Source organism: Urocitellus parryii, chromosome 6 (assembly GCF_045843805.1).
Source record: "Urocitellus parryii isolate mUroPar1 chromosome 6, mUroPar1.hap1, whole genome shotgun sequence".
Taxonomy (NCBI): Eukaryota; Metazoa; Chordata; class Mammalia; order Rodentia; family Sciuridae; genus Urocitellus; species Urocitellus parryii.
Genome location: NC_135536.1, coordinates 171678678 through 171692038, shown reverse-complemented (window position 1 = coordinate 171692038; position 13361 = coordinate 171678678). Strand labels below are relative to the sequence as shown.

The 13361-nt window shown below is 42.8% G+C and overlaps 1 protein-coding gene across 2 annotated transcripts; it reads right to left on the bottom strand.

Moving 5' to 3' along the window:
* Positions 1–4136: 4136 nt before the first annotated feature.
* On the bottom strand, positions 4137–13154 carry Snrpb (small nuclear ribonucleoprotein polypeptides B and B1). Of its 2 annotated transcripts, none has more exons than XM_077799722.1 (7): positions 13035–13154; positions 10308–10459; positions 8122–8233; positions 6173–6325; positions 5647–5785; positions 5201–5326; positions 4137–4361 (listed from the first exon to the last, which is right to left on the bottom strand). In XM_077799722.1, the coding sequence occupies exons 1-7, from the start codon at positions 13035–13037 to the stop codon at positions 4324–4326; spliced, it is 723 nt and encodes a 240-aa protein (XP_077655848.1). In that variant the 5' UTR covers positions 13038–13154; the 3' UTR covers positions 4137–4323. The 2 variants fall into 2 exon arrangements, with proteins under 2 accessions (XP_077655848.1, XP_077655849.1); XM_077799723.1 differs by lacking the exon at positions 4137–4361 and adding an exon at positions 4416–4508.
* Positions 13155–13361: the final 207 nt, after the last annotated feature.

Sequence of the window (13361 nt, the reverse complement as noted above, 5' to 3'; positions counted from 1 at the left end):
ATACATAACTTCTGTGACCAGATATGAGGTTTTTTTCCCCACACTCTAAGCAATTCAGCAGGCACCCACTGGGTACCCTATTACTCAATTCAATTCTGACATTATTTTACCAAAGTGTCAGATCCTACAGATTAAGGGCTCAGTTCCACAAGACTGTCTGCCACCTCAGATGCCAGTAAAGTCCTAGTGCTTCTAACAGACTTATCTATAAATGAAAGTTCTCAACACCCCCACCCCTTGGCAATTTGCCAGGATAACTCACAGAACTCAAAGAAACACTTTTTGCATTTACTAGTTGTCAGTTGTCACAGATGAACAGCCAAATGAGGTTCACAGAGCAAGGTATGGGGGAAGGACCCGGGGCCTCTTGCCATCTCCAGGGACCTATTACTTTGCATCTGAAAGGTCCCCTGAAGACTCACATGTTGAAAGCGTGATCCTAGCTGGTGGTACTACTGGGAAGTGGTGGAAACTTGGAGAGGTGGGACCTATCTGGTGGGAGTAGGTCACTGTGGGTATGTCCTTGAAGGGTGTGTCCTGAGCTGCCTACCACAAGGTATGCAGCTTTTTCTACCATATACTCCCCACTATGATATTCTCCCTCCCCAGGCACCCAGAAACAATGTGCTAAGTGAGCAGATTGAAAATTCGAACCGTTAGTCAAAATATTTTCTCGCCAGGTGCAGTGTCCCATGCCAGAAATCCCAGTGATTTGGGAGGCTGAGATAGGATGATCTCAGATTAGAGGCCAGCCTTGGCAACTTGACAAGAACTTGTCTCAAAATAAAAAGGGTTGGGGGTATGGTTCAGTGATAAACTGCCCCTGGGTTCAATCCTCAGTACTAGGATTTTCTTTAAGTTGATTTTCTCAGGTATTTTGTCACAGCAACAGAAACACAGCACCCTCTACATGCTCAGCAACCTGAAAGCTTGTCAAATCTCTATTGAGTTTTTATAGAGCTTGATCTGCCTTCCAGAGGGTGGTTGGGGCTAGAAGTTCCAAATGTCTATAATCACTTGGTTTTCCTGGTGAGTGCTTCCATCTGGAGACTATCTAGGGTCCTAAATCACCTTATTAGCATGTACTTAGGCATACAAAGAGGCTCATGAAGAACAAGACCCTCCTATCACAGCAGAAATCCCAAAAGTTTTAGGTGCCCTGAGAGGAATCAGAGACGAAGACCAAATGTATACCATATACTACATACATTTAGATATGCTACTTCTGTTTAGCTTTCAGAATCTGCCAAACTGCTTCCCATAGCTGCTGCATCACTTCATGTTCCCACCACACTATAGGAGGGCTCCTATTTCTCCATGTCACCACCAAATTATTTTTTTCTCATTAAAATCACCCGGGCTGGGGATGTGGCTCAAGCGGTAGCGCGCTCACCTGGCATGCGTGCGACCCGGGTTCAATCCTCAACACCACATACAATGATGCCGTGTCTGCCGATAACTAAAAAAATATTAAAATTCTCTCGCTTTAAAAAAAAAAATCACCCTAGTGGGTGTCAAGTGGCATTTCACAGCAATTTTGATTTTACACTTCTTTTAACAACCAACGGCGTTGAACAATCTTTCCCATTTGATTTTTTGGTACTGGGAATTGAACCCAGGGAGGCTTTCCAACTGAGCTGCTTGAACAATTTGTTTGAGGCTGGCCTCAAACTTGCAACCTTACTGTTTCAGCTTCCCAAGTCAATGGGATTACAGGTGTGTACTACCTTGCTTGGTTATAACTCTTTGAAGAATGTCTGTTCAATTCCTTTGCTAGTTTTCTAATGGCTTTACCTGTTTAATTTTACATTTAAACAGTCTGATATTAAACCCTTATTAGACTTGTAAAGTCTCCCCCTCAAGGGTCTTTTGACATTCATCACCTTTGCCACAAGTTAACTCAGATGAAGTCCCATTGACCTATTCTACTGATGCTTTGGGTGTTGAATCTAAGAAACCACTGCCAAATCCAAGGAAATTATTTACCCAATTTTTTTTCTAATAGTTGTAGAGGGTTAGCTCTTGTATTTAATAAGTATTGATCCATTTTAACAAGTGATAGTATGTCCAACTTCATTCTCTTGCTTATGGTTACTATTGTCCCAAAACCACTTGCTGCAGACTCCTCTCCCCTAATATAGTCCCATCTACTCAAGAGGTTAAAGAAGGAGGATCCCTTGTGCTCAAGAGTTTTGAGATCAGCCTAAGTAAAATAGTGGGAGCCTTTAAAAAACAAAAAGTCCCCAGTGGATTTGGGAACTCTTGTCAAATATCAATTGGCCAAGCCAGATGTGGAGACACATGCTACTCAATTCAGGAGGCTGAGGCAGGAGGACCACAAATACCAAGCCAGCCTAAATAACTTGGTTTAAATAACTCAGAAAGACCTGGTCTCAAATTTAAAAAGGGCTGCAAATGTATTCAGCAGCCCAACATACACAAAGCCCTGAGTTCAATTCCGGTACTATTTAAAAGAAAAAAAAAAAAATCAATGGGACATATATGCCAAGACTTATTTCTGGATTCTCAATTCTGCGAATCTGTTCATGTCTAAATGCCAGTGGTTTTTATTACTATAGTTCTATGGTAAATTTTGAGATCTGGAACTTGATTTATTTATTTCAAAGCCATTTAAGCTATTCAGGGCCCTTCATATGAAAGGTGGCACCTCCATTTCTGCCTAAAGACACTGTTAATTTTGTAGGGAATATACTGTATTGACTTGGGAGTAACACTATCTTAACATCTTCTAATCCATTAATGTGTTACCTTTTTAGGTTTGTTGTCCACTCTCTGCCCTCATCCCAATGAATTTTCATGACTTACCTCCTTGGTTTAATTCCTGTGCATTTTATTTTTTTGGTTGCTATCCAAAGTGGAATTCTTAATTTCCTTTTTCAGACTGTTTGATACTAGTGCATACAAAGTTTTTAGACTATAAATCTGAATTCATTGATTACCTTTAAATTTCTTGTGAATTTTTTATGTATGAGCATATCATTTGCAAAAAGATTTTTCCTTCTTGGACATTTCCTTGTCTAATTGCTCCACCTACAATTTCCAGTACAAACACTGAATAGCATGGTGAACGAGGAGGCCCTTTTAGCTTAACCTTAAGGGAGAAACTTAGACTAGATATGAAGTGGTAGAGATTGCTTGACATGCACAAGAACTATGTTCAATCCATAGTACCTAAAAAAATAAAATAAAAATTAAGGGAAAAGTTGTCTTGCCCTCTCCCCAGTACAAGTCCTTGAACCCATTGAGCTACATCCCCATCCCTTTTTTGAGATTGGGGTCTTGCTACATTGCCCAGGTTGGCCTCCATCTTGCAATCCTCCTGCCCTATCAGCCCACTGAGTGGATTATAGGGGTACAACAAAATACCTAGGGCAAAAGCTCATCTTTCACTGTTTTGATGATAGCTGTGGTTTTTCATAAACCCTTTTGTTGTGTTTAGAAAATGCCCTATTCCTAATTTGCTGATTATTTTAACTTTTTATCATGAAAGGGTGTTGAAATCTTGTCAAAGGCTATTTCTGCATTGAGATGATCTTGTGGCTTTCTACTGATGTGGTATATTCAACCCATTGATTTTATACTGACCAATTTTACATTCCTAGAGAAGCTCATTAACACCCCAGTGGCACACCACTAGCTTTTTTTCTTTTTTTAACATCTCCTTTGTGTTTAGAACTCTTCTGAACTTAGAACTAAGTGTCCACCTCTTACTTCTGTACCCTTGAAGCTTGCTTTACTAACTATGGAAGGAAGAAGTCATGGAGATCCTACAATTCAAAAACTGTATTTAATTACACATATGTGTGGGAGATAAAGTCATGACCGTTGCTCCTCTCCAAATATGGTTTTCAGTTTTAGTTGCTTCATAAAGTACCAACAAACTATCTAATGAGGGTCTCCCCAAGTGAACATATACCAATTCACTCCTTACCAACAGCATATGAATGTTTATTTCAACAAGCTGAAGTTTTTTGAGTTTTGATGAGAGAAAATGTTTCATATGGTCCAATTTTGCAAATCTCTTATTATCGGACTATTATATATCAGATGCAATGGTGTAGTAAAGTATTTTACAGGGAAGCAACTAAGATTAGGGCTAATTTTTCCAAGGCAACCCTTTTGACTCTAATTATAAAGCACCCAATATATCAAAGGATGCTTAGAAATGGATACATCAGGTGCATTTACAATATTCTCTTGAGAGTTTATTATAAACCAATCTCATAGGCCACAAGGAAAATAAAAGGACTATGTACAGCCTTACAGGAAACAGGCAAGGAGCTGAGGAGGACCAAGATGAGTCTAGGGCCTTGGTGGGCGCATTCCCGGGGGAGGGGGCCCTGTAAGGGAAACCAGACAATCCGGTGAGACTCCGCGAGCAACAGCATAACAAACAAACAGGTCTGTGGTAACGTGGCCCTGGGGAATCGGGCCCACGCCTCTGTGGAGCTACTTCCATAACTCTGTGGCCAAGGGTCAAAGAAGGCCTGAAGTAAGAGTAAGAAGTTTAGTCAGTGCCTGATCTGCAACTCAGATCCCCGACCCTGCCCAGCCTCCCACATCCTGCAGTTACCAAGCAATGAGAGGGACATACATGGTGTTAACTGGGGACTTCTCTGGGGTTGACTGGGTTCCTATGTCTGGAAAACCCAAACTAGAAATAGGGATATGGCTGTGGGTTATCTTAGTAGCCATATGGCTTGGTGGAAAGAGCACAGGTCTGGGAAGCAGGATGCTAATTAAGCTTTCTCTGAGCCTACTTCCCTGTTCATGTAGCAACTATCTCAGTATTTCTCAAACTGAAGTTAAACAGAAATACTTAATAAATAATATCACAAAGCCCAGAGTTCTTCATTACTAGATACTATCAAATCAGAGGGCATATAACAACTTTATTGCCTTTATCAGGGATCCTCAGAATGCATTATTTATCAGTACCCTGAAGACACTGCCTTAGACTCTGAGAAGTACTCTGGGTACTCTAACTGTTCTGAAAGGGGAGGCAAGGCCAGCTCTTTCTTCTCTGTCCTTTCTGGACAATGCTGCTCCCCAACAGTTCATTTCCTTAAACTTAAAGCCAGAAATCCCAAAGGACATGGTCTAAATACAATTTTCCCTTCATTTCCCACTGCCCTATTCTCTAGGGAAAGAAGCCAAAATCACCTCAGCAAGCACTTACCTCGCATCCCTGGGGGAGGGGGCCGCATTCCTGGAGGGGGCATGCCCATCGGGGTCCCTCGTCCAGGGGGAATCCCCATTGGGGGACCCATAGGAGGCCTCATACCAGGAGGTGGGCCCATCATGCCTACAAGAGAAAAGCCCCAAGAACACAGTTCAAATGTCTGTTTGGAAAATGTAGCTGGAAACAAAGCTGCCCACCAAGTCAGATGGACCACTCCACCCTCAATCTCTACTAGCAAACTGGCATGTGAGCCAAAGAGCGGGGCTCCCAATGGCTCTTGTTCAGCTAGCCAATTCCAAAGTCAGTCAGTCAGGCTGGATCTCAGAGTAATCCTGCTTAATCATATAAACTCATCATCAGTTTCAGTCAAAGTTCTATCTCATCATGAATCCAGCTAAAGCATATTGTATCTATTCACATTGCTCTCTTTATGGGGTCCTCACCTGGAGGGGGTGCCCCTCGGCCCATAGGTGGTGGAGGACCCCCACGGCCTGGTGGGTACTGGGTTGGAGCTCCTGCAATACTGGCAGTGGCAGCAGCAGCAGCAGCTGCAACAGTGCCTCTTCCTTGCGGGGTCATCACCTAAAAGGACACAGGAAGAGTTAGGCAGAACAATACAGTGCAATGCATCTTCCCACTCTTTTCCCCAACTTGGTCAAATATCAGACACCAAATCTCCTAAAGCTACAATTCATGGCATCAGACTTCCCACCAAAATTAAACCTGAATATCCATTTCCTTTATCTTCCAGGATGCCTAATCCAATTTAAGGAAAGCCCTGTACTTTCAAATAAGACCAATGATATCTAATATTGTCAAGAAAACATTTTGCTCAAATACAGTTGGTTAAGACACCTTCTGTATCTCCTCACTTTAATAAACACTGATAGTGTGTTTATTCTGAACTATTCCTCAAGTTAGGGATCCTCCCTTTATATATCCTAAGCTGGGGGCTTCCCAATGCCTTACCTGTTGGGATGGCCCACCAACCCCACGGACTGGTCCAGCAAGACCTGCAGGAGCCTGGGGCATAGGAACACCAGCTGGGATTCCTCTGCCAGCAGCCCTGCCAATTCCTGGGCCCCCAGCAGCTCCAGCAAGTGGCACTCGAGCAATACCAGTCTGAAAAACAAAGAAATATGCTCAGTGGCTTAAAGAATCAGAAGTATACTTTGGCGTGTCATTGCCAAGAACATTCCTCAGATTTATAAGGCATTAAAACAGCTTATAAATATTACCTGCCCACACGTGCTAATACCATTCTCCCTCTACCAAACATTATATGCCTGCCTATCACCACTGAAATCTAAAAGAAAATGACAAAAACTGTCTATATACACTCCTATGAAAATTGAAATCAGAGTAAAAGCCCAAGGTTCCATTCAGAAGGATTTCACCTGGCCAACAAAGGGACATAAGATCCACTCCTCATTCTGACTCTCACCTGCTGGGCAACAGTGGGCAAATTCTGAGACTCAAGTTTTCTCATCTGCAAATGACTGGGTTATAGTAGAACTGTCTGTGGTCATGTGGTCATAAAGACTTACAATGGGCTACACTAAAGTAGCCAACTCTACTGGAAGTACCAAGCATTATGAATAGATACACATGCTTTGAACAAAAAATAAATAAATAAATAACATCTCTTGCAGATTTTATAACTGAAAAAAGTTGCAATTTAAGAGTCCAAAAAAGGGAAAATGGCTTGAATAAATTATTACTTTGTACTCTCTTGAGAAAATATCTTTGAGTCACTAATATGACTTACAACAAAAATAAGTGGAAAAACATTTACAAACTCACAAGATAGCAAAATATCACATGCATATTACATGTTAAGTATAAAAAATACTTACATGGGTTAAAAAAAATAGGATACGGTTATTCTCTTTATTAGCAACGTCTTAAAATAAAAAATGGAAAAAAAAACTTGGGTTAGATTCTCTAAAGCCTGCTCTATTTATAAATGTAGCTTGGTGTTTACAGAACCACGGTGGGGATCAAATGTCAGTTTCATCATTTCCTAGTTGTGACATCTTAAGCAAATTACTAAACCCCAATTTGTTTCATTATAAAAATGAAGGCAGTATATCTCAATATTAAAACAAAGTACTGAAGTGCCTGGTACACAGCAGATGCTCAATTAACACTATTATTTTATAATATAATTATAAAAAACACAATATAGATATATTCTATTTTAGGGGGTTAAGAATTTTTAAGATCCTCCTAGTCTTTATCATCACATTAAGAAATTACGCAGATGGCCTTAGGTACCTCCTCCAATGATTCTATATCAACTGAAGAAGAGGGAAGCTTTAATTCAGAAAAACTCCAATTCTATCCTTCTCCACTTCTTACTTGCAGGGTAATCTCTTTAAGATTCTAATGGGGGGCTGGGGATGTGGCTCAAGTGGTAGCGCGCTCGCCTAGCATGCGTGCGGCCCGGGTTCGATCCTCAGCACCACATGCAAACTAAGATGTTGTGTCCGCCAAATACTAAAAAATAAATACTAGAATTCTCTCTCTCTCTCCCACTCTCTCCCTCTCTCTCTTTAAAAAAAAAAAAAAAAAGATTCTAATGGGCTGGGTATGATGGGTGCTCGCCTGTGATCCCAGAGGCTTAGGAAGCTAATGCAGCAAAATCCCGAGTTCAAAGCCAGCCTCAGCAACAGCGAGCCGTTAAGCAACTCAGTGAGACCATGTCTCTAGGTAAAATACAAAAAAATGGCTGGGGACATGTTTCAGTGGTGAGTGCCCCTTAGTTCAATCCCAGGTACCCTGCCACAAAAAGTTTCATAAACACGGGGGTGGGGGGATGGACGGTGGACGAGGCCCAGAGGATGCCTGTGAGGAATGCAATGCAATGCAATGCAGGGCTCATGGAGGGTCTCCATAGGCTTCTGGCTCAGACTCACATCTTTAGGAGGGGGTCCTTCTACTGTCATCGAGACCAGGTTCTCCCCTCGAAGCAGCACCAGACCAAGGACTCGCTTCTCTTCCCTTTCTGCTTGTTTGGAGTTCTTTGGCCTAAAGACAGGTTTAGAAGAAACAGAAAACAGCAAGCATTACAGAATAGGTCAAGTTTAGGTTCACCTGCCTAGGGGCCTCCAAGATCTCCTTTATGCTGTATCTCCTGACAAATGATAAACAGGTCCTCTGGACAGTCTCTATAGGCTGCATATTGTGACCCCTTAGCTGTTCTTTTCCTACCAAACCAAGAAGATGCACAGACCAAAAGACAGGACAAGAGGCAATAAAGTCCAGCCATGGCTCAGATGCTCTTTCCAATATAACTGTGAAGGCTCTTTCCTTACCTTAAGGTCTTGCCAATGCCAAGAGGCAGCCTAAACTATTCCACAAGTAAAGAAAATCCAACCTACTCCACTTCCATGCAATGTCCTTCTAGGACAAATTCAACCTCACTGGCCTTCATATCTGTCCCTCATCTCACATCAGAAATAGAAAAAAATGATAATAAAGGAAAAGGTAAGAAATTTTTCAAATATACAGAGGCTGATTTTTCTCATGTGAAATAAAAATTTTCACATCTATTTCTCAAAAAAAAAAAAAAACCACAGAAAATCCCAAACAGCAACAACCAGAAAAAGATGAACAAAATTAAAAATGTAAACTAAAACAAATAACTGCAATAGAATAGGAAAAAGGTATGAGGGATGACAGATGAGAGAAAGCCAAAGCCAAGATCCTCAAAATAAAGACAAAAATATTCTGATTTTAAAAAAAACCACACAACTTATTTTGTCATTTTATATTCTGTTAGCTGGTTTTCTGTAGATGAACTTTTTTTTCCCTTATTTTTTAATAATAAGCATATAGTGCCTTTTCATAAGAAAATCTTATGGGTAAATATTTTTCAATAAACATTTTTATAACACGAGTTTCATCTAAAAAACAGAAGGGAACCCATTGAGATAGTTCCCAGCAATCTGCTGGCCTGTTAATATATACTGGGCACTCAAGGATCTGTACTTTTTTTTTGGTTTTGGGTGGGGGTGGTATACTGGGGATTAAACTTGGGTGATTCACCACTGAGCTACATCCCCAGCCCTTCTTATTTTTTATTTTGAGACAGGCTCACTAAGTTGCTTAGGGCCTTGCCAATATGTTGAGGCTGGTCTCAAACCTGCAGCCTGTTTCCCAAGTTGTGGGGATTACAGGCATGCAGCACCACTACACCCAGTGATCTCTACATTTATTCTACTACACTTCTTGACTTTACAACACAAGAGCTGCCAAAAGAATTAAAGGGGATTTACAGTTAGTGACATCATAATATGGACACTGCATATGATAAAAGTATGCATATAAATATAAAGTCATGGGCTGGGGTTGTGGCTCAATAGTAGAGCGCTCGCTTTGCATGTACGAGGCACTGGGTTCGATCCTCAGCACCACATAAAAATAAATAAATAAAATAAAGGTATTGTGTCCAACTACAACTAAAAAATATAAAGTCACATAACCCCTTTGGGCCTCAAGATGTTTTGAATGTACAATAGGACAGAAAACTCAACACAACAGTTTGGCCAGAAGCTTAAGATTAGTGAGACTTAAGGGATTTAGCCAATAACATAGAATTATTGCAAAGCAGAAAACAGCTCTGATTGTCTCTAAAATGCCAATAAAAATCATTGGCCCCAAACCCAAATGGGGAGCAGAGCACTTACCCTGAAGAGGGTCAGAGGCTTCTTAAAGCAGTTTCAGACCAGGCTGCATTAGGAGAGCCCTTTAGGCTACAGCTTTACAAATAGGTAATGAGGCCAGAAAATCAAGCTCTCCCCCCTCACACACCTGTGGGGAGAACATGAGAGCCCTTTACCCCAGTACCCAGGGGCACGCAAAGTCAGAAAAACAAAAAGCCTAGCAGCCCTCCTTACAACCTACTCTGCTAGAACTAGAGAACAAGACTTGCTGAACTAAGGACGGAGATTTCTTAGTGTTCAATGTTCCCATTTAAGTCTGCCCTCCAAAACAGGAGAGCATGGAGGAACCAACTAGCTACTTCATCACATGTCACTTGTCCCAACCACCCAATCCCCTCCCCTTCTCCAGTCCCCACCCCCAACAGCCCTCTCCTCACTTGATCTTCCTGAACTCATCACAATCACAGAGGATCAAATTCATATGCTTGTCAAAAGCCTTGAAGGTGCCAATGAAGATCCGGCCATCTTGCAGGATGCATCTCATCCTGTAGTCGATGTGCTGCAGCATCTTGCTGCTCTTGCCCACAGTCTGCAAGGAGAAATCAGCAAGGTTGAGCTAATTCTTTTGAACTCACACACGCTTGGGCCTCCCTAAAATCTTCCACTACAGCTTTATTTTTAATGTGCCTATCTTATCTTTCCCAATAGAGTCTTAGCTCAGTTTCCACCCACAGCCCTTTCCTGGGAATTATCCCATGCTACCCTGTTTGATGTCAGCCTTGACCTCTGTCCAGTAATTTGCTTTCACCATTCCCTTAAAAACCAGTGTTTCTCATATTAAAAATGCCTCTATGTTGTGTTCATTTCAGGGAATAGTGTAGGATGCCCCCAAACTAATCAAATCTACCTATCCTAGAGAATAAGCTATCTGTGTAGACTATAGGGTTATGACTATGGGACATCCAAATCCCATTTTAAAAACTGAATAAAAAGTTGGAGGACTAGCCCTAAAAAATTTTTAAAAATTTAAAAAAAAAAAGGTTGTTTTTGGTGCCAGGGATTGAACTCAAGGGCACTTAACCACTGAGCCATATCCCCAACCCTTCTTATTTTTTATTAAGACAGGGTCTCACTAGATTGCTTACAGCCTCGATAAGTTGCTGAGGCTGGCTTTGAACCTGAGATCTTCCGGTCTCAGCCTCCCAAGCTGTTGGGATTAAGGCATGAGCCACCACGCCTGGCTGGCCCTAAACATCTAATCAAGAAGCTTATTACCAGAAAGTTGATCAGCTTAGAAATGAGGCCAATGGAATACCCAAATCAAAAGTTTGTTAGTGTGCCTCCAAGACTTTCTGAGAGTGGTGGCCACGGTATTAACCAGTTTGGGCACATAATAAGTCTTTAAGATCACAGAACACTTAATTCTTAACCCAACACTTCTACTTTCACAAGTTAGCTTTCAGTGTAGCCTTGCTAAAATAAAGACTACATAGACCCCCAACATATGAAATGTCAGGTGGCCATGGCAGTTGTATTTCTCACTAGAAACAAACCACCCAGCATTTGATCTCTATAATCAGCTTCTCATCAATCTGACTGTTGTAAGCCAGCACTAACTTATCCAAGGGCTTTTTTTTACCAGGCATAGTGCTTGCTGTTTATCTCAGCTTGAATGTTTCTGGACCCTTATAAATGAACTTTGAATCCCCTAAGGCACTGCCTGCTACAAGGAAGACCAAAGTTATGTGGTTCTTTCCCCTTCAAATGGTCATTTTAAACAGCTTCTATCCACAGGGATCTGAACCTGTAGGGCAACATTCATTTGTCTATTTACCTTATAGCAGCTGTCACTGGAAGCTCACTACGTAGTCAGGCACTGCTTATCTCATTTAATCCTCAAAAAACTGAACCCATTTGGCACATGCCTGTAATCCCAGCAGCTTGGGAGGCTGAGGCAGGAGGATCACAGATTCAAAAGCCAGCCTCAGCAAAGGTGAGGCACTAAGCAACTCAGTGAGACCCTGTCTCTAAATAAAATACAAAACAGGGTCAGGGTTGTGGCTCAGTGACCGAGTGCACTGGAGTTCAATCCCTGGTACCAAAAAAAAAAGGGAGGGGGGCATTATCATACCTATTTTACAGATGAGGCCACTGAGGCCATGGTCGATCATATAACTTGACATGCCACAGAGCTGACAAACTGTATTGAAACTGTCAGCCAATTCTCCAAAGAATGTTCTACTAGGTTTCCCTCCTTCCAGTTTATCTGCTACATAGCAAAGCCATCTTTCCAAACCCAACTAAGTTCCTAACATTTTGCTGGTTAAATCCTTCAAAGGCATGCCTCACCGCCAACAAGACAAAGTAACATGCAAGACCCTTAGTAACCAGGTTCCTGCCAATTCCTCCCATCTCTTCTCCCTTTCCCCTCCAGCATCCTCCAGTCGTCCTGTCTTTGTTCTTAGGTTCTCCAGGTCTATAACATTCCCTCCCATTTTCGCCGAGAAAAGTGACAATTTTCCACAAACCATCTACTGGAGAAAGCATTTTTACTCGCCCCTCTCCGTTACTCTTGCCTAAAGCTACATCCCCACACTGAACCGTAGCATTCCATTATCCGCGTCCTCTACTAGAAAGTGAACTCGGTGATGGTGCAGCCCCAGCGCCTGGGAAGTCAGATACACGCAAACATAAAAAGTGTGCTTAACAATCGAGTCGAACTCCTCCTCCGAACAATCTCACCCTCCCGCTTCCTCCTCCCCACCCCCTAGACCTTTCGGCAACTGCTTTTCGGGCTCCCACCCTTTTCACAAGTCTGGGCCTTATAAGGGATCCTCTCTAGTATGGGGCTTCAGGGTCTGATCCGAAACTCCGGACACATTTATTTAGCAAAAGTTTTCTCCGTGCCTGCCGGGTCCCTCAGTGCCTACGCGGTTCTACCTTCGCCACTACCGAGCAAGCGGGCCTCAGACCCCGGATCTCGGCCTTCCTTCCCTACCCCCTGTCCCGCCCGTCAAGGTTCAGGTCTTTTTGGCCCGGACCGAGTAGCCGCGGCCTTCGCCGCCATTAGCGGCTCCAACCCACAACTTTTTCCCCAGCCCGCGGCGTCCCCCACTCCACAACAGACTCGAAAGCTCCTGTGCCCCTAGCCCACGTCTTCTCACCATGGTGGCGGTTCTGATGGCTCCGATTCCCGCCGGATTCGCCTCCGCAGAGGCCTAGAGACCCGCCAACAACTAGATTCCCGCCGTCGCTACCGGAAATGCAGCCGCCAGCAAAATGAGGTCGGGTGGAAAGCTACTTCCGGTCCTGGCACAGGGCCCTTGAGTTCCTACCGGAGGGCGGAGTTGCGAGTGGGGGTGGAGGCGGAGGTGGGTTGGGCTGGAGAGTGGGTGGTGGTATTAACAAAGAACGCTGGAGCGGCTTGCGTCACAATCACCTTTCTTCCCCTGCTTATCAGTTAACGGTCCTCATCTACCACTCTCCCGGAC

Coding starts and splice junctions, on each gene's coding strand:
- Snrpb (XM_077799722.1), bottom strand. Junction 6,326..8,121: donor AAGGACCCCCTCCTAAAGAT/GTGAGTCTGAGC, acceptor TTTGTTTTTCAG/ACTGGTATTGCTCGAGTGCC. Junction 5,786..6,172: donor TTGGTGGGCCATCCCAACAG/GTAAGGCATTGG, acceptor GTGTCCTTTTAG/GTGATGACCCCGCAAGGAAG.